Genomic DNA, 25,036 nt, shown 5'->3' with positions numbered 1-25,036 from the left:
AGTTGCCTGATTGATATATTGAGTAAACTGCCACGAATAGTTAGTTAACTGCCACGGATAGTTACTAGTTAATTGCTACAGACGTGAACTTGACGGAGCAGTGTACCAAGGTATCAATCCTGGCATTGATATATGTTGCCTTTGTTAACTTCCGCATATATAAGCTGCCTGTTATGGATATATTGAGTAAACTGCCACGGATATTGAGTTACCTGCCACGAATAGTAAGACTGCCACGGATATTGAGTTACCGGTAACTGCTGCAGATCAGGGTTGCCAGGTCCACTTATGGAGAAAATGCCAAACAACTGGTCAAAAAATGCCAAATGAACTAAAAAAATGCCAAATAGGCAAAACGCTGCAAGATCGAAGGTTTCTTCCTTAATAAGTAATGGATTCGGTAAAAGATGGATAAAACTGCCACAAAACTCAGCCTACACTTGCTGCTATTGCACAACCTAGTATCTTCATTCTTGAGAGTACGATACCGTACTCTTCAGAAAAAAAAACTTTTCAAAAAATGACAATAATACAAAAAAATCCTTTTAGATCTTGATGATATTTCCAAAATCTGGTTAAAAAACTGAGCTGAAATACCATCAAACGGCTGAGAACCACATAGAAGTTGGAACACATCACGTCATCATGCTGTTTTGCTAAAATCATACTGGACTACTGGAAATTAAAACAATGGAAATTACATCGCGGGTCCCTACAATTTTATTGTAAAAATTAAATTGCTGAGAATCGGTACAAGTTGGTGAAGTTTAACTTATCACAAGATAAAGCTAGTACTTACTCTGTGTTTGTGTTTAATTGATTCGGGTAGATATATAATTGTACTTTCCAACGATGGCAAAATTGTTAAAATCCGACCACAAATGAGAAAGCCACAGCACTTTTAGTGGAAGGACTATTTATCGATCACAGCAAACAGGGGGTGGCTTATGAAAATTAGTACAAGTTGGTGAAGTTTAAGTCATCACAAGATAAAAATAGTACTTGTTTTGGTTTTGTAGCCAATTGATTCAGGTAGATGTATGATCGTGCTTTCCAACGATGGTAAAATTATTAATATCCGAGCAGTATGAAAAAGCTACAACACATAGTGGCAAAGGTTTCATATTTTTGATGTTAAACTTTAATTAGACAAATTTTTAGTTGAATTTATGCAAATTGATAAGTTTTATGCCATCCTAGGGCCTTGTATCGAACTCTCGACGTTGGTGTAATGGTTTTATTGTAAAAACATAATAAAATTGTCAAATATACATGCGTACCTTAAGTGCTCAATACAAAGGATAACTTACCTTTACAGTAGGCCTATATCATCATATCGTAAGTTACTTATTAATATTTGTTCTCTACAGTTATTAGTATCAAATTGCCCTGTTTTTGTATGCTTCACATAAAAATTGTTGCAATTCGGTGGTGGTATCCACGTTTTTCCTCGTTATTTCAGGAAAACTTTCGCAAGTGCTGTAGCCTATTATAGCACACAATCACTAATTATTGGTGGTTGGTCAATTCTTGGTCGTTGCTCGTTGGTTTGAATCTTCATCCTCGGCTTACTCAGTCTGAGAATGCAGATTCAAACCAACAGTAGTTGTTTTTCAATCTCAGTGGCGAACTCTTTTTATTCAATGAAGTAGTGTGCCTGCCTCTGCACACTAGTGTGTATGAATGTGTAGTTAGATTTACTGTGATGGGGTGGTGGCTGACTAGATGACTGCTTATGGTCTTTCGCTACCATCCTGATTGCGCCATAATCTAACCAACAGTTGTACAATGCATTGTTTTGACAATTACATTTTACTCTGATTATTTGTTAATATATGGCGCTGTTAAAACAAAATAAATTGACTTGACTTGACTTGACTTGACATTCAGCCGCTTTTTACTTTCTATTTTTCACCCTCCCAATAATAGTTGCGTCCGTTTTGTGACGTCATATTGACCAGGGTGGCAAATTCCGGATTCTACAAGAACACCGTATTTTGTACATCACTGAATCTATTTAAGCTATTGAGCAAAACAGATTTTTCTTGCCTTTTTTCCTGCAATAACTTTGTCAAAGTGAACTTGTCTAGCTAACTTTAATTCTATGCTGAGGCTGAGCCTTACTACATTATGCCCCCCCCCCCGGACAGGAGCATAACCAACTTTTATGATTTAATTTAGGGTGCTTTTAACAGAACATTTTTGCACGTAAAGCATTAAATCACCACTTTGGGCCCCTAATTTGTGCACAATGCACTCAATTATCTTTCCGGATCCTTTTGCTGCATTACGGTACGTTCCCCCCCCCCCCAGGGACTAAAGAATAGCAACTTTTATGCTTGAATTTAGTCATTTAGGATGGTCTTAACCAAACATTTCTGCGCATAGACTGAAAAATCACAATTTCGGGCCCCCAACAATCACAGGCCTGGGCCCTCAAGGGTACGGTACGCCATACCTCCTCTCATAGGCCTTGAATCCATGTACATCTCTGGTGGCCGGCAGTCGCGCAAAGTGGTGGTGGCAGTTGGGCAAACGGGTGGCAGGTGTCGCACGAACTAGTGGCAGGTGTCGCCCAAACTGGTGGCAGGTGTCGCATAAATTGTGGCAGATGCCACGCAAACTGGTGGCAGGTGCCGCGCAAACTGTGGCAGGTGCCACACAAACTGGTGGCAGGTGCCGCGCAAATTGTGGCAGGTGCCACGCAAACTGGTGGCAGGTGCCGCGCAAATTGTGGCAGGTGCCACGCAAACTGGTGGCAGGTGCCGCGCAAAGTTGTGGCAGGTGCCACGCAAACTGGTGGCAGGTGCCGCGGCAGGTGCCACTGCCACAAATTTGTCACAACCCCTATTGACCATATCTATTAGGGTGGCTCTTAAAATTGAGTTTTTGAATTTTGCTTGGGACACCCTTTCAAATGGTGAGGTTGTCAGAAAAAATACCTCTTGCAAATTTTTTTTTAATTTTAAGTTGATTTAGGGGTGGCCCTCCCCCTAAAGTTCTGTGCCCTCCCTCGAAATACCAAATCTGCGTATCTCGAAAACCACTTGAGCTAGAGATACGGTTTTTGTGTTAAAAGATGCAGAAAACATGGTTTTTTATCTGCTTTCTGAACATTGAATGCATGTATCTTGAGTAGAAAAGCAGTTACTTAGAAAAAACGCATTTGTCCAAATCTTGATTTTACAACCTTTTTTGTGACCACGAAACTGTCTACAAAATTTCGTTTTTTTCTTTCTTAATTTTTGCACCTTAGAGGGAACACTGGTAACGATATTCATTTCAAAATGAATTCTGGTCAGTACTGCGAGAAGCGATATTATCGTCAATATTTTACATATTGCCTTGCATATCGTGACAGGATGTCTACGACTTACACCATCGGACAATTTCCCTGTCCTTGCAGGCAACCAACCAGCTGAGTTTCGTCGCGAAGAAGCCATCCTGTCTCTTTATCGCTGCACTACGAGCCCCAACCACTTGCTCCACTTAAGTCTCTACGAGTCTGTGAGCGAGCATTTGTATGTGACGCACAACTCCTGATGCGGCTACCTGAGAGGACAACAAATGGAGCTCAGAGTGGAAGAAGAACTCCTCAAGACTCTAAAGTTTTATCTCCGACACCAGCCCCCATCCAACCGGAATGCATAGTTTGCCAAGGAAGGCCTGGGTGCGGCTCAACCGCCTGCGTACTTGGCTACTGGAGTCAGACTATTCCGCTCCAACATGCACAAATTGGGGATGGCTCCATTCGCAATCTGTGAGTGTGGCAAAGAGGAACAAACCACAGACCACACCATCTGTAACTGCGCCAAATGGTGTGCGTGGTCTGCTTGAACTGGATGACGAATCAATTGATGCAATTGCTGCTCGACACCTGCTCAAGCATCTAAACCGCATCGCCACTGCCCAAGGGTGGTAAAAGAAGAGTCCCTCGACCCCTGGTGTAACGAAGAAGGTTTAAACGAAGAAGAATCGACAATATTGTTCTTGTTGGAATTTGGAAACAGTTTCCTGTGTTCAGTAACAACTCGCAAAAGAAACTAAACTTGGTACTCATCTTCAGTTAAGAGTTTGTTAAAATCCTGGATAAGACTTAGAGCAACTCCTCTCTCTGCTCTGTCATTGACTGCTGAAAGTTCCTTCGCCATGTGTAAAGCTTGCATAAATGCACCATCTTCAGTCCAATGAGTAGGATCCTTTGAAAGTATAATTAATTATTGCTTCATCTTCACCCAACAGCTGAAGCAGCCATTTTGAATTAGAGGTGCAATACTGTTGTAGACCCTTATTGCTAAGAAACGCATCTACTTTGATGCTTGGTCTCCTTGGTGGACGTTTTGCTGTTTCATCTAACATGGTTGCCACCATTAGCTTTTCTTTCCATAGACAATCGAGAGTCAAACAAGGCTAGTCCAACCATTTCTTCGGACAGATACCATAAATGCAGACCAAGATTTTTGCATAAATTGCCTTCGCCATCCAACAGGTGCGATGCATATTGCATAGCACCTGAAGCTTGAAAGCGGATTCCACGCTAAGGAGTTTCTCCAAGGAATCTAACAAAAAATGGGCATTTTAGCTATGTATGAATGCATAAAAGTTTAGGAATACTTATTTCGTTTATTGCTTTACCAGTTTTACAGGTTAGTTTATGAACTTTGTTTATTGAATAGCTTGGGCCACAATACTTGTTTAGCACTGTTTTGTGCTAGAATACCGAAAACAGTTTTTTTCTAAATAACTGCTTTTCTACTCAAGATAGACGCATTCACTGTTCTGAAAGCAGATAGGAAATCATGCTTTCTGCATGTTTTGACACAAAAACCGTATCTCTAGCTCAAGCAGTTTTTGAGATATGCAGATTTGGTATTTTGGAGGAGGGCGCGAAACTTTAGGGGGGGAGGGCCACCTCTAAATCAATTTCAAATTCAAAAATTTTTTGCAAGAGTTATTTTTTCTGACAACCTCACTATTTAAAAGGGTGTCCCAAACAAAATTCAAATTTTTTTCATTTTTTGCCAAATAAGAGCCACCCTAATATCTATAAATGGTGTTCTTAGGTCTACAAATCTCATCCTTTGGGACATGCATTTCAGATTGTCGCAAGTGTAAGGGCTAACCTTTTTGGGGTGTTACTTCCCTTTGTATGATATATCAAACTGCTGTAAGATTGATTACGGTATTTAAGCAATGTTACTACTAGAAAGTGTGTTTTCAGTAGGCTATTTGTATGCTTTTGATGTTTGTCATTTGAAAATTTCTTTGATTTTTGTGAAGGGTTTTGGAAGGATAAAAACTAAACAATAGGGTTGGTTTAAAAAGATAAAAGCTTGGGATGTCTGCTTTACCAAGACGTATTATTAAGGTTTGTGTTTTTTATAACTAGTAGGCTTACTAGGCAACAAGCTCACTACAAGAAAATTCATTGACTAATTTGACAGAAGTTTTCATAATTATAATATCTTGTAGTGAGCATTTAATATTTTGTGATTGCGTATAGTATTGCAGTGAAAGTAACTGTGCCATATTTTTAACTGGTTGTCCTGCTTTAGTAGCCTATTATACCTGTTATAAAGTCTATATTTAGTCACTTCCACCCTTTTGCTATGTTTGGCATATATATATATATTTATATTGTTTTTCGATGTGATGGTCAGATGTAAAAATAAACTGAAATGTATGTCATTACAGTGATTACCGTACATGAGATGATTCCACAATGCTTGTACTTTACACCACAAGTTTTAAATATATATTCATATATGATATAATTTAAATCTTATTCAGGAAACACAACGATTGTTGTCAGAACCTGTTCCTGGAATTCATGCAGAGCCTGATCAAAACAATTTACGATATTTTCATGTTACAATCGATGGCCCTAAAGATGTGAGTTTAATGATAGCATTGATTGAATCTTTATCCTCGGACTGGGAAAGCTTAATTCTGACAGTTTCACATATATACTTGTTGAGGCATTGAATCACTGACACAGGCCGGTCATCAAGATTGACAGAGTGGAGTTTCCGATTGTTGAAGTCTTGTTGCCGGGGAATTATTCTGTTTATTAGGTGCCGCTGAATGGAGAGCAGTCCTTAAAGTCCGTTGCTCAAGCAAATACCCCGATGGTTGTTGAATGTTGATGTGTAGCTTTTGGGCAAAACACATACCGTATGGGGTGTTTAGATTCATAACTCCATATTGCTAGAGTAGATTCATATCATGTGCTAGACTGCTAGTCAATAAAGTGCTCAATATTGAGGTCTGAATATGAATCAAGGCGACCATTTACAGCAGCTGTGCCCAAAGTGTGGGCTGCATGCATTCCACGGGAACACTATCGGCAACCCTTGTCTGGGCTCAACAATATTAAAGCTTAGGCCAAATTTCAAGAAAAAAAAATAGTAAAATTGTGATGTGAAAATTTAATGCGGCCGTCAAAAACTTGTCCTGTTTAATCCTAGATCGATGATTGTTGGATTTTTTATCCTCAGATTGAGAAAGCTTATTAGTAAGCTCATACTAGCAGTTTTGCATACTTGTAGAAGCTTTGACTTGTCGAGAGTTGATAAATAAAGTTATTCTTCACAACATTTACTAGTTGTATCACGTACCCCGTGGTGCAAATTCCTTTGTTACTTAATCATGCAGTTGCCTTTTTCCTAATGTAATTTGTTTTCCGTCTGTCTGTATGTTTTCCACACTATTGCTTTCAATCGTTGCGTGTTTCTTGATGCTTATAGTTGTTGTTTAGTTAGTCAGTTACGGTAGTTACTTTCAAGAAGTTGAAATTTATTGTATTTTATAAATATTGGCAGATTCCTGATGAGGGCTTAAGTTAAGCCGAAAACGTTTGAATGTTAAACTATTTCTAAATATGTAAAAAATATACTGTTGTGATGCTCAACCCTGTGGTATTGTTGTGTCTTGCCTGTCTTTGGTATAAAAAAGTTTTAAAAATAATCAACAAAACTTTGCTATTAGAGCAAATACCACTGTTAAGATAAAAGTAGTTCTATGAGCTGTAGAAACCACAGACTGACGACAAAAGGGTTGTCACCACAAAAATTTAATATTACCTTTTTCAGTCTCCATTTGAAGCCGGAAAATTTAAATTGGAGCTTTTTCTTCCTGAAGAATATCCTATGTCTGCTCCTAAAGTTCGTTTCATTACAAAAATTTATCATCCAAACATAGATAAGATTGGAAGAATTTGCTTAGATATATTGAAAGGTAACGTTGGTGCGTTAGCATGGTTAATCCAATGTACACTATTATAAGTTCTGTCCAAAGCGTTATTTTTAGGTAATACCGTCTGTAATCCATACTTTGTAAGCCAGGGGTCAACAACTGGCGGCCCACGGGCCGCATGCGGCCCGCCACGCTTTTATGTGCGGCCCGCAAACAGTATCAGCGTACAAGTATAACCAAAAATACTTTTCTTGAGGAATTAAAGAGCATGAAGGCAAAAAATACTTTCCGGGAAGCATATTTTCACTTTGCATACGATTCCACCGACCGACCAATCAGATTGTAGTTCTAGGTGGGGGTCGCTTAAAGTTATTCCAATGCGATGTCCAGCCACACTGTCCCAGTGGTTGATCAAAACATCTGTTTTCGAATTTAGAAAATCTCTGTGAGCATAGGATTGCTTATTTTAAGTTTGTAAATGTCCTGTAAACACTAGTGTGCGTTTCACCGTTATTGGGTTTCATGAGCAGTGTTCTTTTATGCAAGTTTTGTTCTTTTATGCCAACTCAATTTATAATAAATTGGAAAAATATTATATATAAATTTAAAGACTTTTTCTGGTATTATGAAAATATTTAGCAAAATGTTGTTAATCAACAATTCTTGTTATGGTAATAAGCACCGCAAGTGACATTTGTCTAATAATCAAGGAAAGACGGTTTTATAAACTCTCACAAAAGGGATGAAAAACCAATTCATTGCTTCTTTAGAGGGAACACTGTTCATGAGTTACGATAGAAACGTTTTTTCGGTGATTTCCACAAGCGTTTGTTTCATGGTGCCTGGTTTCTTTCTCCTTGTTATTGGTGCCTATTTTCGCTGATATGTTTGCAGGTCACTATTGTTGCCTGTATTGCGATGTGTCAAACATTTCCTTGTTTACTGAAACTGTTAATTGCAAGATATCTTTTCTGAAGCGAAGTGACAATACCACTCTTGCTTGGCGATGAATATTCTGATGAAACCGCTCGCCTCGCTATAAGTGCGCAAAACAAGTGGCCTCATTTATTAGGCATTGTTAAAGAAAGTCAAAAGTGTTGTTAAAGGAGCTTGGCCTGGCAGTAGCGTTGATCGATTAATTTTGTTGCTGTGGTATTCTAAGATAAATATAAACAACATGTAACGCTGGATACTGGGTACGAAATGCGTTCTTTTCTAGCATAATAGTCAACCTACCTAAAATTGTATTAGTGCGGCCCGCCACAGCTCTCCTAAGTGCCAAAGTGGCCCACATGCAAAAAAGGTTGGTAACCCCTGTTGTAAGCGATTGAACTTCCTTTTTGGCTTTTTCTCAATGCTGAAAATTTTATAATTAACATTCTCACATGATTTGTAGCCTATCTGTAGAAAATTGTGTTTTCACCAAGTTTTAATCAGGCACCAGACAAATTGCCGCTGGTCTAAGGCTCAAAAAAGAAAGCGATGTTGAGGTTTGAAAGAACTTGTGAGACACGGAGACACGGAATGTTGAGACACGGAATGTTGAAATCACAGTTTCGAGAGAGTTTTTCTAAAAAACTACATGTGTTCAGGCCTCGAAATTTGTACTTTTTTCCGGCGGTCAAGCATGTCCTACCGGACTGGCCCTTTCAGCGGACATTTAATATCTCAACTGGACATATTTTTTGCATGTAGATTTTGCGCAAAATCACAATACAGTATAGTGTAGTCGTGTTTGTAGAAGAAGATTTTCTACAACAGAATAACTCTGCAATGTCCGCAGCAGTGGCCGAGTGGTTAGCGCGTTGGGCTCGCAGTCGAGAGCCTGCATGTTTAACTCCAGCCACCCGCACTTGCTGTTGTTTCTCTGGGCAAGAAACTTTACGATAATTGCCTCTACGCAGTGATCGATTTCGAGTAATGGGTAGTACCAACTTTAAGTCATAAGCAGGCCCGGATTTAGGGGGGGGCAGAGGGGGCAGTTGCCCCGGGCCCCCCGACTTTTGAAGGGCCCCCCTATGTGGTTAAAATGTGATTTTGTGTTATTTTTTTCCTTTTGGCCTTTAAAGTTTCTGCAAAATGCTGTGCAGTACTGGACTGATGCTACTGTAGACGTAGAAATCGTTTTTCGCGCCGTAGGCGCAAAAATTTTTTTGCATGGGGGCCCCCCGATCTAAAAGTGCCCCGGGCCCCCCATCAGCTAAATCCGGCCCTGGTCATAAGTAGAGTAGACAACCGGAAACAGACATTGCCGTCGGCTGCAGCGTGGGTCAGGGGTACGTCGGAAGGCGTACACCGATGCATAGCGCTCAAGTCCGATTTCCCGCAATGCAGGATAAAGATATGACAAACAAACAAACAAACAATGGTTGATGGCTTAATTAACCGACCCTGAAGTATACTGGAGCAGATCGCTTGCAAATAAATCAGTGCGTTAATGACAGTCGTGTAACGACGCAATAAACACAATCGAAAACATCAATCCAAATTTCTTTATTACAAAAGCAACTACGATCACTTATTCCGTGGTTTTCGCGTTATAGAATCGTTGTGCCAAGCGATTAGGCTACTGCCGGGGTAGGCACTTTAACAAGCAGATTTCTAATAATCCACGCGCGTATCCAATCCAACCACGAACCAATGAGATGCTACGTTATCTGTACGTTATCTCCTATTGTGACCATTCCAGCATTCAGCCAGAGAAATAATAATTACTTTGAACTTTGTTTGGTAATTACAGAAGAAAAAAGAGCTATAGTAGTTAGTTGTTTGGTAATTACAGAAGAAAAAAGAGCTATAGCAGAGGTGGGAATCAAACCCACGTCATTGTAATGACTACTACCGCCCTAACCCAATGCGCCAAGCCAACCGATGGCAAAGCGATGATTTAATTTAGCTAGAATTTGCGTTTTTCCTTTATTCTTCCCAAACGCAATCTTGATGACGTCATGAAAAGCGTAGCTTCTGATTGGTTCGTGCTGGATTGGATATCTGCATGTTAAAGTGGGTAGCCACATTAACAAGTCGAAATTCTGCCACTGAAATTAACTAGGATGAAACCGCCAACCAATCATAAGCTACGGTTTAAGTGACGTAAAAAATGGCGAAAAGAAGATGATAGAAAGCAAATTAAGTGATGGATTTTTTGTCAGCTGGTTGGCTTAGGGGTTAGGGTTAGAAATAGTCATTTCATTGACGCGTGTTCGATTCTCACCACTGCTATTGCTCTTTTTCTTCTGTAATTACCAAATAAAGTTCAAAACAAGCATTAACTCTCTGGATGAGTGCTAGAAGGGTCACAATTGGACGGTAGCCTCTTATAACACGTTCTGATTGGTAATTGGTTGGCGGTTGCATTGTAGTCAATTTCAGTGGCAGAATTTCGACTTGTTAAAGTGGCTACCGTTAAAGTGCCTACCTACTGCCGGCGCGGGGTCGCAAATCTCTAGCTCAGGACCGTCCAGACAAATACGCATCAGTGACTCAATATCAATAGTGTTAGCCCTCAATAGTGTTAACTAACTAACACAATAGTGTTAGTCTAACACGCTCCCTTCCGTGCAGAAATTCTTTTTCTATCAGTATCAGCGTGAATAAGGTCGCCACATTCGCCTAAGCACGTGCGGAACCCAGCTGAGACTTGCTTCTCTGTGACGTTTCTTTTTAACAAACGATCAATGTAACGCAATAGTCCTCATTGTTAAAATTAGAATACATATCCTACCGAAAAGTTCAGACAACTTTATTTCAAGGCAACATTGCAAGGTGTTGAAATGATGTAAAAATGGCTACTTTTGCCATCAGCTCGTTAACCACGCCACCCTAATGTGATATGTAAAGCAATTGCCTGTACTATTATTGTTTCAGCTCCGTATTTGTTCACGTTAAACAAACAATTGTAACAATTCAAATGTGAAATATCTTTTAGCTGCATTAGCTCTATTTTTGTCAAGAATTTTGCGGCGGTCATTTATGACCGACCAATGAGTCGGCTTCGGCAAAGATTCGAGGTCATGTCCGCCATGACCGCCGGAATTTCGAGGCCTGGACTGTTATTGAAAAAGTGGACACATGTGTTGTGTGTTGACTACACCCCTGGTAATTATCACGTCATGCGCCTGACATCACGATGCATTGTTTTGTAGTCTGCGGTTTGAGGTATTGCATCATGGTGGGCAACACTGAGTCAGTAAAGCCATTGAAGTATTTTGCTCAAGCGCTCATCCGAGAATTGAACTAGCTTTGCTTGATCTTTCTGGTATATGTTTCATAAAGTTGGTCGAACAGTGAAAAACTGTGAGAGTATCATAAATGTAGTTTCGGGAGAGAGTTTGCTTTTTTATACCAAAGACAGGCAAGACACAACAATACCACAGGGTTGAGCATTACAACAGTATAGATTTTACATATTTACAAAATAGTTTAACATTCAAACGTTTTCGGCTTAACCTAAGCCATTCCTGATGAGGGCTTAGGTTAAGCCGAAAACGTTTGAATGTTAAACTATTTTGTAAATATGTAAAATATATACTGTTGTAATGCTCAACCCTGTGGTATTGTTGTGTCTTGCCTGTCTTTGGTATCATAAATGTGCAGTGAAAAATAACGGTGATGCAAATTCCGACTAGTTTTGTGTGACATGCAGACAAATGGAGTCCTGCCTTACAAATGCGCACAGTTCTATTATCTATTCAAGCTTTATTGAGTGCCCCTAACCCTGACGATCCCCTTGCTAATGATGTGGCGGAACAATGGAAGGGAAACGAAATTCAAGCAATCGCCACAGGTGCTGTAGTGCGTACTGTGTTGAGCTTCAAAAGTGTGGGTTGTGTGGTGCACACCAATTCAACATATTTTTGGTAACCTCGTTGTTAACTTTCCACTTTGCTTTGCGCAGATTTCATCAGTTACGTGTTTTGCTCGAATTTCTAGATTCAATCCTTTGCTCACTTGACTCGATGCAACAAGTCCTTGTGATGTAATCAATTTTTCTCTTACTTTGCATGAGCGCCATTTTATGGGAAAGTTTTTGACTTTGACAATTATTGTTTGTTTCTTTCCAGCGAAAAATTGGACGAAAAGATATGCTACCAATCCGTGAGCACCTCCAACGTAAATATTGGATGCACTTTTTCTGTTGCTCTTTGCTCTAGTGTGCAAAGCAATGACACCGCGTTGCAGACGGTTGATGACGTCATGTTTCAATCAAAAAACGTGCTTAAAATATCTTTTAATATTGTTATATTATTTGTTGAGATGGTGTGGTTTGTTCCCCTCCCCGGGCCACAATAAAGAGAGACAGCTCCTTAGGCCAGTGGTTTTCTCGCTACAATGAACTTCTTCACAAGTTTTCAAACTCTTGGGTTCATACATCTCGCTACAATGACCAGCAAAAGTATTACTGGTATGCTGTTCACGTTGAAATCACTTAATGCTCTTCGTATCATAAGCAGTTGTTTGAACATGTTATGGCCACTTCTTCACGAAAACCAACAAAACAGATCATGTACTATTGTACGTGTTTTGTATCGTTTACGAAATGCTGTATGCATTCGAATGTAAAACTGTATTTGATTCATATTTGAGCATTTCATAAAATAACGTCAGACTTTGTTTCAAATTAAAATTGCTTTTTGGACTTCGCAGTAAGGTACTTCATCTCTGTAGTCTACGCTTAAAAAACGTACGTACGTAATTTTTTGTTTAAAAATGCCGATACTTGACGCTACCTTGCCCAATTGTCCACGAACTTTTATTTTCAACGAAACATTCAAATACAATAAATACAGGCTTGTGTATTTACGTTTGTCAGTCATCGTTGCAAAGCTTATTTGAAAATCTGAGGACCCTGGATCCACCACGTCATTCCGGATCGGTAACGATTCAAACACTTCAGTGATAAAATACGGGCTTGAAGTTGGACACTAGGAATGACTTTCACTTAATCCAAATCCACGACGAAACATACAACTTCAAATGCGCTCCATATGAAAAACAGTAGATAATAATGGTGTTTAAAAAACACCACTAATTATTTACAACAGAAGAATGACAAGACCACATTGACACCAGTCGGTTTGAAACTAGAACAAGTCACAAAAGATGAGGACGCAGGTAAAGAACAAATGAATATGCCGACTTCCCACATACGTTTCATCAGACACGCTGACATCTGGTGATAACTCATTGTCGGAAATTGTATAAGTTGGCAAAAACAAACGTTTAACATTTCTATTAAAAACTGTGCGAACGTGAAGAGAAAGCAGTTGAAAAAATAAATACTTGCTGGCAAAAGAGATCTATTTCTCATGCAATTTCATAGTGGAACATAATATGGTTGTAGTTGATTAGGTCAAGCACTTTGTGCCGATGACTGTAGATGCAATGTCTTCTTCACGGATAGAATGATGTCTTTTTCATCCGGCAACGCTCCGTTCTCGAGCACTTGCGCATATGGCATTGGTATGTCGGCGCCAGTCACTCGGATCGCAGGCGCGTCTAAGTAGTCAAACGCGGGACCTGTAAAATGTTTCATATTTAGCTAGCAAGTTTGGTGAATCAGACTTTGCACTATTTAAAAACCACTATCGTAACGCTTAACATAACCTTGGAGTGAAGATGCAGAATTATCAATCGGTTCAATGCATTTCTTGGTGGGAAACACAGAAAAAAGCTTTCTGTTTGTTAAGCGCAACGGTTTTCTTACTGCTGGGAATTATGAAAAGTTCGGTTCGACCACCTCGCGGGAGCCTTTTTGGTCGATAGATATATAGTACTGACGTCACCTGCGACGGCACCTTCTATTGGCAGGAGGGAGATATCAGTTTCAAAAGTACGGTAGTCTAAGTTCAAATACTGCATGAATACAAAGTTTCTGAGATACCGATTCTCAAGACAAAATGACCCTAGCAAAGCAGAAGTGGGTCATTACTTTTTTATAAAAGCAATCATGAAACAAAAAAGTGGCTACCTACTGCATAGCAATGCGGTCAGATAGGATCACAACTACCAGGATTGTAAATTTCATGAGTTACCTTCCATGATTTGGGCGCAAATCTCGGACCCCACGCCAAACATTGGCCAGCCTCCCTCAACTGTCACCAAGTGATTGGTCTTCATCACGCTTTTTTCGATGCATTCAATGTCCAAAGGCCGAATGCTTCGAAGATTGATTACCTGGAGAAGTAGGAAGCAGTGCGTCACAGTAACTGGAAAATGATAAAATGGAGCCTGCACTTTTTATAGCAATTCTCTCCATTCAACCAACGACTTCAACACAAAGATTTCAAAATGGCTGACTAATAAACTTTTTTCGTGCCTGAAGCCCAGTTGAAGAATCAACAAATCAAGTTGCAGTTTGTACCGTCATGTCAAGATCGCTTCTGTCACTAGGAACCTTCTGTTGTCCAGTATTTTAACTTTTTGAGAGATCCGACAAGTGATTTCCCGACTTACGTCACAACCAACAGAATAACTGACCTTTCTGTACTGGGTGGCTTGACAAAATAAAGGCCAGAAGACAGAAAAACCATAACGACACAGCGCAGGAATGCTTAGGACAATCCACCCAGTACCCACCTCACAGTTGATCCCTTCAGCAGCTAACTGTTGAGCCGCTTCCAGGCAGAAGCCCACGGACTTGGAATGCGACACCAAGGTCACGTGATCACCGCTCCTCTCGATCTTGGCTTTTCCAATTTCAATGAGAAAATCTTCTGATAAGACCTCATCGGACACAGGGAAGGCTGAGCCGTACATTAGCTCGTTTTCCAGGACGACAACTGCAACCACAGAAGACAATTAATCAACCCCTCCACTATAGGGATCAAGACAATTTGGCGCGAGACAATTAAACGGGGTCGACCTGCGAATTCTATGTTTCACCCATTAAGCATACGCTGCTTTGTGAAGATATTTATGTATACCAGTGTGGAATCTCATCACATAAATGGTAGTTACAAAGGCGAAGATATAAAAGCGATAAAAGCAACTACTCAACTAGGGCAATCGTGCGAAGTAAAACATTCCACCCACCAGGGTTGGGGTCTCTGATAGCAGATTTGAGTAACCCTCTGCAGTCTTCGGAATTGTACGGGGAAACCACCTTTAGGCCAGGACAGTGCCCGTACCAAGCTGCAAAGCACTGTGAGTGCTGGGCCGCCACTCCTACAACATATACCAAGTTGAGAAACTTGTTATACTGCAATGGTAATTGCCTGTGCTGGGCCGCCACCCACACTAGGCTAAGTGAGAGCTCACGAGCACAACTAACGTTTTGTTCGTAAATCATATCAGTGTAATCTCCACGCTAGCCAACCATAGGCCTACAATACAGTCAACATAAAGCTTCACGTTGCACATGCTTTAGAATGGTAAAGAAGGTGCTGATGTTTGTGCGCATACACAAACACGCAATAGAATGGTGTGCCACGATAGTGCCGAACCATCAGAACTGACATTTATTATGATGGTTACCAAACCAGGATGGTTCAAGCAAGTCGTTGATCACAGATCAGCTTTGGGTGGGTCCTGCATAGTGAAGTACATGAATATCCGGGACAGCACTACCTGATCAACTTACATTTTTTAACAAATCAAATAAAGAGACACAAAAACAGGGAGCAAGTCTTTTAGGCGCAGACGGTTAGGCGCCGGTCAGATAGGCGCGCACACTGTGGCGTCAGGATATTTAGGTGCGGAGCACTGTGGCGCCCGTTCATTTAGGTGCTATTCCTAGTAAAGTCGGCAGATTGTATCAGCTTGGCAGGTAGGGCAATGCTTTTCACACAAAATGTTGTATTGAACAGAAAAATATGTCATGGCTTTCGTGAGTGAAGCTGCTTAAACCGGCAATGCTTTTCACACAAAACTTGTTACATTGAACAGAAAAATATATTGTATTTTAATGCGCGTGTTCGGCATTTATTTGTTGTTAGTCCAGGTTTGCGTCGGCGAAAGCTTTATCAATAAATTATTCAAGTTTCCGAACATGACTGAGTTCACTTTTAGTGAGTCAAATAATAACTACACTAAACATCAGTAAAAATATACTGTAGCCTATATTCAAGCGGGTGGTAGGCTTGAGTGAAGAGTAACTTAGTTTTCCGTCAAAACCCCGACTAGGTTTAATAACGAGCAAAGTCGCACCATTATGCTTGCAACTTGTAGCCAGGGTTCATATAACCTATAGAAATGGATTCATTTACTAGATCGTTGTCTCATACGTACTCGCCACACGACCAATCCATCCCGAGTAGAAGTAATTGCGAAAGATAACGGATTAAGTAAGGTTCCATCTGGCTGAAACCTGTGTTCAGGATGCATAGCAAATGTCCTGTGGAGATGTGCTAATATCAAGAGTAGTAGAGCGTTGTCTTGCACCTCATCTCTACACGCGCATTAACAAAACAACATATTTTTCTGTTCAATATAACATTTTGTGTGAAAAGCATTGCCCTACCAGCCAAGCTGATACAATCTGCAGACTTTACTAGGAACAGCACCTAAATGAACAGGCGCCACAGTGCTCCGCACCTAAACATCCAGACGCCACAGTGTGCGCGCCTATCTGACCGGCACCTAACTGTCTGCGCCTAAAAAACATGGACCCAAAAACAGCAGGAACAACATTTTCCAAACAGCTTATATGGAAGTGAAAAAAGTCTTGATAAATGTAAACACTCAACACTGCCCACCTGCGGCTGCCCCATTGGGTCCTCTGAACACGATGGGCACTTTAACCATCCCTGATGACATGTAGTGACTCTTAGCGGCTGAGTTTATGACTTGATCAATCGCTTGCATGGAGAAGTTAAACGTCATGAATTCGCAGATGGGCTTCAAACCTGCCTGGAGTTGAACCGAACTTTATAAAGTATCACAAAGGAAAGAACACGACGTTTCTTTGCGGGAATATGTGTCTGAACATAGTCAAACCAGTTCTTCACCTTTCCAAACTTTGCCGCAAGCGGCTACCCACTAAGAGGTTAGTTAGAATGTTGTCACTGTTGTGCAAATGCCAGCATTTAATGAATGCAAAATAGCAGTACCAAGCGGTAATTTAGACATAAATCAGTCATTTTTTACATTGATTTATCATCTGCAGAGAACCACAATTCAACGTGTGTAGACGTTAAATCAATGTAAAAAACGACTGATTTGCTATCTGGGAAAAAGTAGATTTTGTGGATACTCTTCCAACAACGCAAACGTTTAGAAACACAATGTGATTTAGAAAACCCTTATCCAGGTGTGTTACAGAAGAGGCATGTAATTAGGCCCTGGGCCCTTACCGCACAAACAACGTCTGAATCGTGAGTATATTACCTCAAAATAGTCTTACTGTACACAAAGGGGGGTACAAAATAAAATTTTATACAAAACTTTGTATTAACCAGAAAAACATAATTCCATATTTTAACATCCTCCATAAATCCAAACACACATTGGATTGCAGGACAATACATACAAAATCGCAAATGTGAAACCTAAGTTTTGTAAATTATTTGTTTTGTCTGGCCAATAACAGATAACACCATACACACATTATTGCCTGCACCATGCAAGCTTCCTCTCACTAAAATACTCACTACTTACAAGCTGGGTTTTTTTTCGGTCATTTATCGGTCATTGACCGATTTTTTAGCAAAATGTCCGAAAAAAATATAGTCAATTTGGTCAAAATGTCAAAAAAATATATAGTCAATTGACTAGATATATGACCAAAAATGACTAAAATTGACCAAAATGAATAAAAAATGACCGAATTTTTTCAAGTCATTTCGGACAAATGACCGAAAAGTCTCAGCGAAAAAATAAACCCAGCGTTACAAGTTGATGACCTACTGACAAAATAACAAAGTCACTACCAACCATTGCTGCTCCAACTGCCAGTCCAGCAAATCCCATCTCGGTGATGGGGGTGTCAATGACTCTATCATCACCGTACTTCTTCCATAGATCACGACTCACCTTTAGAACAAGGAAAATACAGATTGACCAAGATAGATAAATTCGATTCTGTTAAATGAAACACAAAATGCTTCCCCAACTAATCTAATACCTGTTGATCTATGATGAGATATTCTGATAAACATTATGAACTATTTTTGTAATAAAACAATCACAATGTTAAGCAGAGCTGTAGAAATATAATTGCAAATTTATCTTAAACCATTCCAACTACAAACAAATGACCTTGTAAGCTCCATCATACTGGGCAACCTCCTCACCAAGAAGAAACACACTTTCATCTCTGTGCATCTCTTCGTCCATGGCAGAGTTCAACGCATCACGAACATACATCTAACATAATCAATAAGGTAAAAGTCACTTTTGAAGGACTGTGACATTTTCAGCAGAAATATCAATATCAGAAATATCAGTTGCAGCAGAAATATTATTTGCAGCAGCAGAAATATCCAGTGAAACTACTTTCTTGCTTTCTTTACCCCACATGGGCACATAGGCAGCTTTTTACAAACTATGCAATGCAATGTAAAGCAATAGCCTGGCAATCGTTGGCAAGATTGCCTAATGCCTATGTTGTTTAAACAGTCTTTCAGATAATGTTAAGTAAGCAAATACTATTATTAATACAGGCCAAGAAAGTATGTTTAGTTTATGCAGTTAACTTTATGAAGTTATTAATATCTTTGTTCAAACTTTATATCCTGCTGAAAAATCATATTTTTTTTATATATCATTATGCCTCATCTTGTAGGTAATTTCACAAAAAAATAAGCAAAAGGAATAGCATAATTTTTTCCACAATATGCATCTTTGATAATAATAAAGTCATGTTGGTAATTCTAAACTAATCAAACCACAACTCTCTTGAACAACATCATAAAATGACAGACAAGATTTTATGGCCATATGAGAAAGGAAAAATTAGAACATGCTGCTTTTTGTAGAAATACCAAAGGAAAACAGGTACATGGAAAACAGCGCCTCAATAAGCTCAAGCATCACCTTCATGTTGCAACTAGAACAATTTTGAATACAGTCAAATACCGGTATAAATGGAAATAACTGTGCAATTTGTGCCGAAGCCTGGAACAAACATGGTACACAAAGAAGAGTTTTATTTTGAACTTTGTTATTTTTGGTCAACTACTGAAATTTTTGATGGAAATTTAGGCACCCTGACCAGGATTCAAACAGGGGTAAAATAATTACAAGCCAGTTATTTAAAACTACGATATAACGTTTTACTCATGAAAAATGACAAACAAGTAAAATGTCATCATACAAATATGGCAGAGAGAAGAGAGAGAGAAACCTTTTATTTCATCTGTTGCGACAATAGTACGGTACAGTTATAAACAATACGAATAAAATAGTACCATAGCTATCTAAATACCACAACAGACAGGAAGCAGCGAAAGACTATATCAGTCATCGAAGCAGCTGCTTCCCAGTTCTTAATGTGACAACTGTCAAGCATCGGCAAATTACGTTGAAAGCAGCTGTAAGCTTTTTCTAAAGTGTTCTGTCCAGCTCAAAGATGGGACCCACAATTTTGGGTGACTAACATTATTCGGCAAAGCAATGAACGTTTGATTCATTCCTACTCCCTAAAACTTTGGTAAAGCAACCAATGTTGCTTTGGTCAAAAAACGTCCACTTTCAAAGAGTGTTATTGACTAGCATGTCATTGCTGCCTTACAATAAGGTCATATTTGCAAAGCAAAGTCAAACACCTTCAAAGAAGCTTTCAACTATGCTGCACAAAATTAGAAGATCAGGTAACAATAGATCCTATGTTTCTATAAACTTAGTCCTACAATATATATACCATAAAAATAAAAACTATAGAATGGCTACCTCTGTTGGTGCAAGAGCACGAGATGAAATGGAAATGTGACGACATCCTGATTGCCGTATTAATGATGTGCCAACCTGAAATTTGAAGATAAAAAGTTGTAATTTGGAAAATTTTGAAGTCCTGGATAGAGAGCACGACAAACTTAAAAATCTGAAAACACTGATTTCAATTTTTTTTAGATCATTGAAAATTTGCTTTCTTTTGTAGAAACAAAGTGAAACTGTAATGAAAAATTTTTTTTCAAGATTTCAGTTTATATGAGAATAGAAAGACTTTATATTTAAAAATTTCTTGAAATTTGGATTTGAATTGTTTGCCAAGCAATACTGCAACAAATTGAAGCTCTTTGATTGCACACCAGGTCAAAATTCAAATCCTTTGGTTTCACGGCTTTTCCTTTGAGGATTTAATAGGCTATTGACCTACTTTAACCCTTATCAGCACATGTGTTGACATTTTGTCAACATCGACTTTTTTGTGTGAGATTGCTCTCGCTCCTTATGCACTAGCTCAGCAACATTCAGTGACGAAGGAAAACTTTTGAGTAGCTTACTGCTGTAGAGATTTCAAAACGTTAAATTGTTTCCACAATGAGTTATTTGCGTTTTAACTTAATCGGCACATCTGTTGACAAAATGTCAACAATCAGAAACAATAGGAGTTTGAAATTTAAAGCCACTATGCAGTAGCTAGGTATTATCACAAAGTGATAACCGGCTATTTACAGGAATGTTGCACGTGTATTTAGTGAATCGCTATCTGACTAGGACAGTGGTTCCCAAACTGTGGGCCATGTCCCAGTACTAGGCCACCAAGACATTTTCAATATGCCACAGAGCCATTTGAACAAATTCTATTGTTTTATTATAGAAATTATGCGTTTTATTCAGCAAAACATAATACTTCCAAAACAATAATTAATTATTTAGCAAGAAATGTCATTGTCTCCTAACAATTGGTCTTAGCTGTTGTGTGGGAGATAGCAGTTCAAAGTGGGTGAGTAACTGAGTAGTCAAGGATGTGAGTAGCGGGAATTGAGAAGTAGCCATTTATTGAACTAGCTTACTTTTCAGAAACATTATGTGAAATTTACTAAATAATAGCTGCAAATATGGCTATAAGGAAGTATAATGAAAGTTACATAAGGCCTGTTTTTGAGTTAAATCTTTATAGAAATTGTTTGTGCCCAAATGTACAGCACGTGGTGAGCCACAAATCGTTAGGGTTAGGGTAGACATTTGGGCCTAAAACCAAAAAAGTTTGGGAACCCGTGGACTAGGAGGAGTTAGAATGCCAGTTGATATAACTCAGAAGAAAAATACTGCCTAAGCAGTTGTGTTGGAAACGTTTGCCCTAGCTCTTACAAGATTTTACACGTGTATTAGCTCTTACATGAAATGCTAACTATTTGAATTTCAAAGGTTGTTTCGGTTGGTTACAGTAAGGTGCAACTTTACTGATGGACAGACAGAGAAGATTTTCATTTCAAGAGGCCCTAAGACAACTAAAAATAACTTCTGATGATGTTGATAGCGACTCTAATGCTGAGGCTACAAGTAGTAGTGAATGTGAGTCCATACCAGATGTTGATGAACTGCCTTTGGAAGAGGAGGAACTGCCCGATATAGATGTCTTTGAGGAAGAAAGTGAAGATGACCAGACTGGCAGTGATGCAGATCAAGAATCTAATTATGGTTCCTCAGAAGATGAAGATCAAGTACCAATAACAGCTGGCAATGCAACCTATTATGCAAATCCTTTTCCAGGCAGGCTCAGAAGAAGAAATATATTGACGCAACAGCCTCGGATTGATGCTGCTCCTGAACTTGAAGTGGATGCCTTCAAATTATTTTATCGGCCTGAAATTATACTTCAAATAGTACGTGAGACAAACAGAAAAGCAAGGGACGTGAGACACGAATATAAGCTGTTGCCTAATTCTGTACACAAAAACTTCACAATTGAAGAAGTTGAGGCAGGTCTTGCAATTATCATACGTGCTGGCTTGGACAGAGATAATTTCACCGATTTACGTCGATTGTGGGATCCTCTTGACAGTAGGCCATTTTATAGGGTGGCTATGGCACTAAATCGATTTAAATTTCTGCTACGATGCATGCGTTTTGATAACTATCGCAATCGACCAGAAAGACAAAGGAACGACAGGTTAGCTGCTATTCGAGAAGTATGGGAAGCATTCAACAGTAGTCTGCGCAACGTCTACATCCCTAAGGAAGCATTGACTGTGGATGAACAACTGGTCGGATATCGAGGCAAAATTCCTGGAAGAACATACATGCCATCGAAACCAAGGAAGTATGGTGTGAAGTTCTTTTGGCTGTGTGAAGCCACATCAGGTTTTGCTCTAAATGGCATTATTTATTCCGGAAGAGAACCCGACTCGGCTCCTCACAGAAATCTTGCAAATGATATAGTGATGAACCTGTGTTCTGTTTACTTTGGTAGTGGTCGGGATATATACGTTGACAGATATTTTACATCTCATAGTCTGGTTTGCAATCTTTTGCTTCAAAATCTTACATTGGTAGGAACAGTAATGGCTAATCGCCGTGAAGTTCCATCGCAGCTCAAATCAGTAAGGGGAAGAGAGGTGGAAAGTACTGAAGCGTTGTATGACCATTTGAACAAGATTCTGCTATTGTCATATGTACCAAAACGAAACAGGAATGTCCTCATGATGTCTTCTTCACACTCTTCTGTTTCCATCACTGACTCTCACAGGAAACCTACAGTTATCATGGATTATAACAAGCATAAAGGTGGAGTTGACACTCTTGATGAAAACTGTGAAGAATTCAATTGCTTGAGGAAAACAAATCGTTGGCCAATGGTTATAAATTACAATTTGATAAATGTTGCCAGTAACAACGCATTTCTCATAATGAGAGGCAATGGGAAGAGTAGCAAAAAAACAAATTTTCTCAAACAACTTAGCTTTCAGCTTGCTCAACCGTATGTCAACAAAATAAAATTAGCGGGAGAAACTAAACTACTTGCCGAAAAGTTGGGGTTTATCGATGCTGCTAGTTCAAGCACTTTCAATCGCACAGTACAAAGTATCAAACGGGGAAGATGCTACAGATGTGCAAAGCATACTCGATCTGCATGTGTCACTTGTAGCCGCCGGGTTTGCCCACGACACAGAAAACTTCACAAAAACCAATATTGCTTGGAATGCTGAACAATTTGTTGTAGTGCTCCACGTTTCTTCGTTTTTGTGTTTGAAATATACGTGGCAAAACTTCGCTTGTTAAGATTTCTTTGCTTTTTATCTGAGAGCTAGTAAGCGAAAACTATGTCCTGGGTAGGAAGCAGACCTCCCAATTAGGATTAATGGTTGTTTTGTTAAGGTTTTATTAGGGTTTTATCAACATCAAATCATCTAAAATAACAACTTCACTTTGAAACTAGCGCATTTGTATCAAAAACACAAGGAAATGCCATGTTGACAATTTGTCAACATCTGTGCCGATTAAGTTACCTAAAATCCCTGTGCTAATAAGGGTTAAGCTAGTCAAAACAAAAAATATTTGAAGTCAAACAAAATTTCTGTGTAACTAAATTAAAACAATCGAAATTAAACAAAACTTCTTATAAAAAATACTTTGAAACTAAACAAAGTCTGAGCAAAATTTCTTGATGTTTGTGTTGATTTATTCTGACTTCAGTTTCTAAATAATTTACTTTGCTTTGTTGTTTTGTCGGCTGAATAGCCGAGTGATGAGAACGTCTGCGCGACGTTTGAAAGGACGTGTGTTTGACACCGCTCCAGAGCACACGGCTGTGTCTCGGCAAAGACACTTAATGGCAAGCCAAAATAAGGGGAGCAGCTGACTCGAAGACTATGTCACTTTGCTGTTTCCTGTCATCTGTTGTATCGCATCTGTGATTGCAGTGTCTGTATGTTATTGCAATGGGCGCAAATAAAAACACGATTATTATTATTGCTGAGGAAATGAATATTATGCACTTCTCCCTAGTCACCACCCTGTTGATACTTAAGCTGTATTTGAAGCGATTATCCTTGCTTTTTAAAATTATTAATATGCAGTAGTACTTCTTAAAAATATAGTTTGCTTGGTTAAATGTCAGGATTTGTAAAGGAAGAAACTGCAAGATTAAGTGATGCTGGCTCAGCTCTCAGGATATGCGCTTGAGCAACTCATTTTACAGACTTCTCTCCATTTTGCAGCATCTAGTTATTCTAGTGGATGGAATAATTCACCAACAACACTTTAACAAGCAATAAACTTCACTGCTGTCAAGCTCGAAAGCTGCTGAAAGCAGTCCTTAGAATGAGTTGCTCAAGTGCACACCCCGAGAGTTGAACAAGCACCATGTGATCTTGATTCGGGTGCAAAACCACTAAGCTAGGCTAATGATATGATTAGGTTTTAGAACTCAATTAATCAACAAACCATGATGCAGTGTCATACCTTCAATAAATTAAACAAAACCATATTGAAAGATTTGCAATCCCTAGGAAAATACCTAATCTAGCTACCTGTAAAAAAGCAATTTGTTTCAAAATAAACTTGACTGTAACCTTGAGTTTTTTTATGGAGTTGTGTTTTACTTTTGTTGGAGTAAATGAAGGTCATTGAACCATGACGACATATGGTAGGAAAATGATTGAAAATCCGCTATTTTTGCTTGGGTAGCTGAGTTGGCCGAAGACAAAACAAAATTGTGCAACTCTGATATGTGATTTTGCTGGTTAGTTTATTGGCAAGAAAAACAGTTAATTGCTTTCCATGATGTATATTGCAGACCAAACTGTTGTAAACTAAACGAATTTGATTCAATACTTTATTCGAAAAACATCATTGCAAAGGATGACATCATTTGAACGAGTTGAACAAATTGACACAGCGTTGCTTGATTTTGGCATTTATTATTTAGCCAAGTCGAGTGTTTATCCAATTGAATTTGAAGGGGCACCCCTTGGGTTGCTATTCATTTTGTGTTTTAATTTCCTGAGCTATATTTGAT

The 25,036-nt window shown here is 39.1% G+C and overlaps 2 protein-coding genes across 2 annotated transcripts; one reads left to right on the top strand and one right to left on the bottom strand.

The window, feature by feature from the left end:
- The first annotated feature begins 5,277 nt into the window (after nucleotides 1-5,277).
- On the top strand, nucleotides 5,278-13,202 carry LOC145777946 (ubiquitin-conjugating enzyme E2 N-like). The gene is made up of 5 exons (XM_082589310.1): nucleotides 5,278-5,368; nucleotides 5,791-5,892; nucleotides 7,092-7,236; nucleotides 11,840-11,980; nucleotides 12,258-13,202. The coding sequence occupies exons 1-5, from the start codon at nucleotides 5,339-5,341 to the stop codon at nucleotides 12,293-12,295; spliced, it is 456 nt and encodes a 151-aa protein (XP_082445436.1). The 5' UTR covers nucleotides 5,278-5,338; the 3' UTR covers nucleotides 12,296-13,202.
- Nucleotides 12,929-24,618, bottom strand: LOC145777945 (pyruvate dehydrogenase E1 component subunit beta, mitochondrial-like). The gene is made up of 9 exons (XM_082589308.1): nucleotides 24,481-24,618; nucleotides 20,023-20,097; nucleotides 18,391-18,498; nucleotides 18,067-18,165; nucleotides 16,890-17,043; nucleotides 15,229-15,360; nucleotides 14,773-14,975; nucleotides 14,229-14,370; nucleotides 12,929-13,713 (listed from the first exon to the last, which is right to left on the bottom strand). The coding sequence occupies exons 1-9, from the start codon at nucleotides 24,502-24,504 to the stop codon at nucleotides 13,547-13,549; spliced, it is 1,104 nt and encodes a 367-aa protein (XP_082445434.1). The 5' UTR covers nucleotides 24,505-24,618; the 3' UTR covers nucleotides 12,929-13,546.
- Nucleotides 24,619-25,036: the final 418 nt, after the last annotated feature.

The sequence above is a fragment of the Aplidium turbinatum genome, chromosome 10 (assembly GCF_918807975.1).
Source record: "Aplidium turbinatum chromosome 10, kaAplTurb1.1, whole genome shotgun sequence".
Lineage (NCBI taxonomy): Eukaryota > Metazoa > Chordata > Ascidiacea > Aplousobranchia > Polyclinidae > Aplidium > Aplidium turbinatum.
The sequence above is the reverse complement of the archived record's forward strand: the minus strand, read 5'-3'. Positions and strand labels throughout refer to the sequence as shown.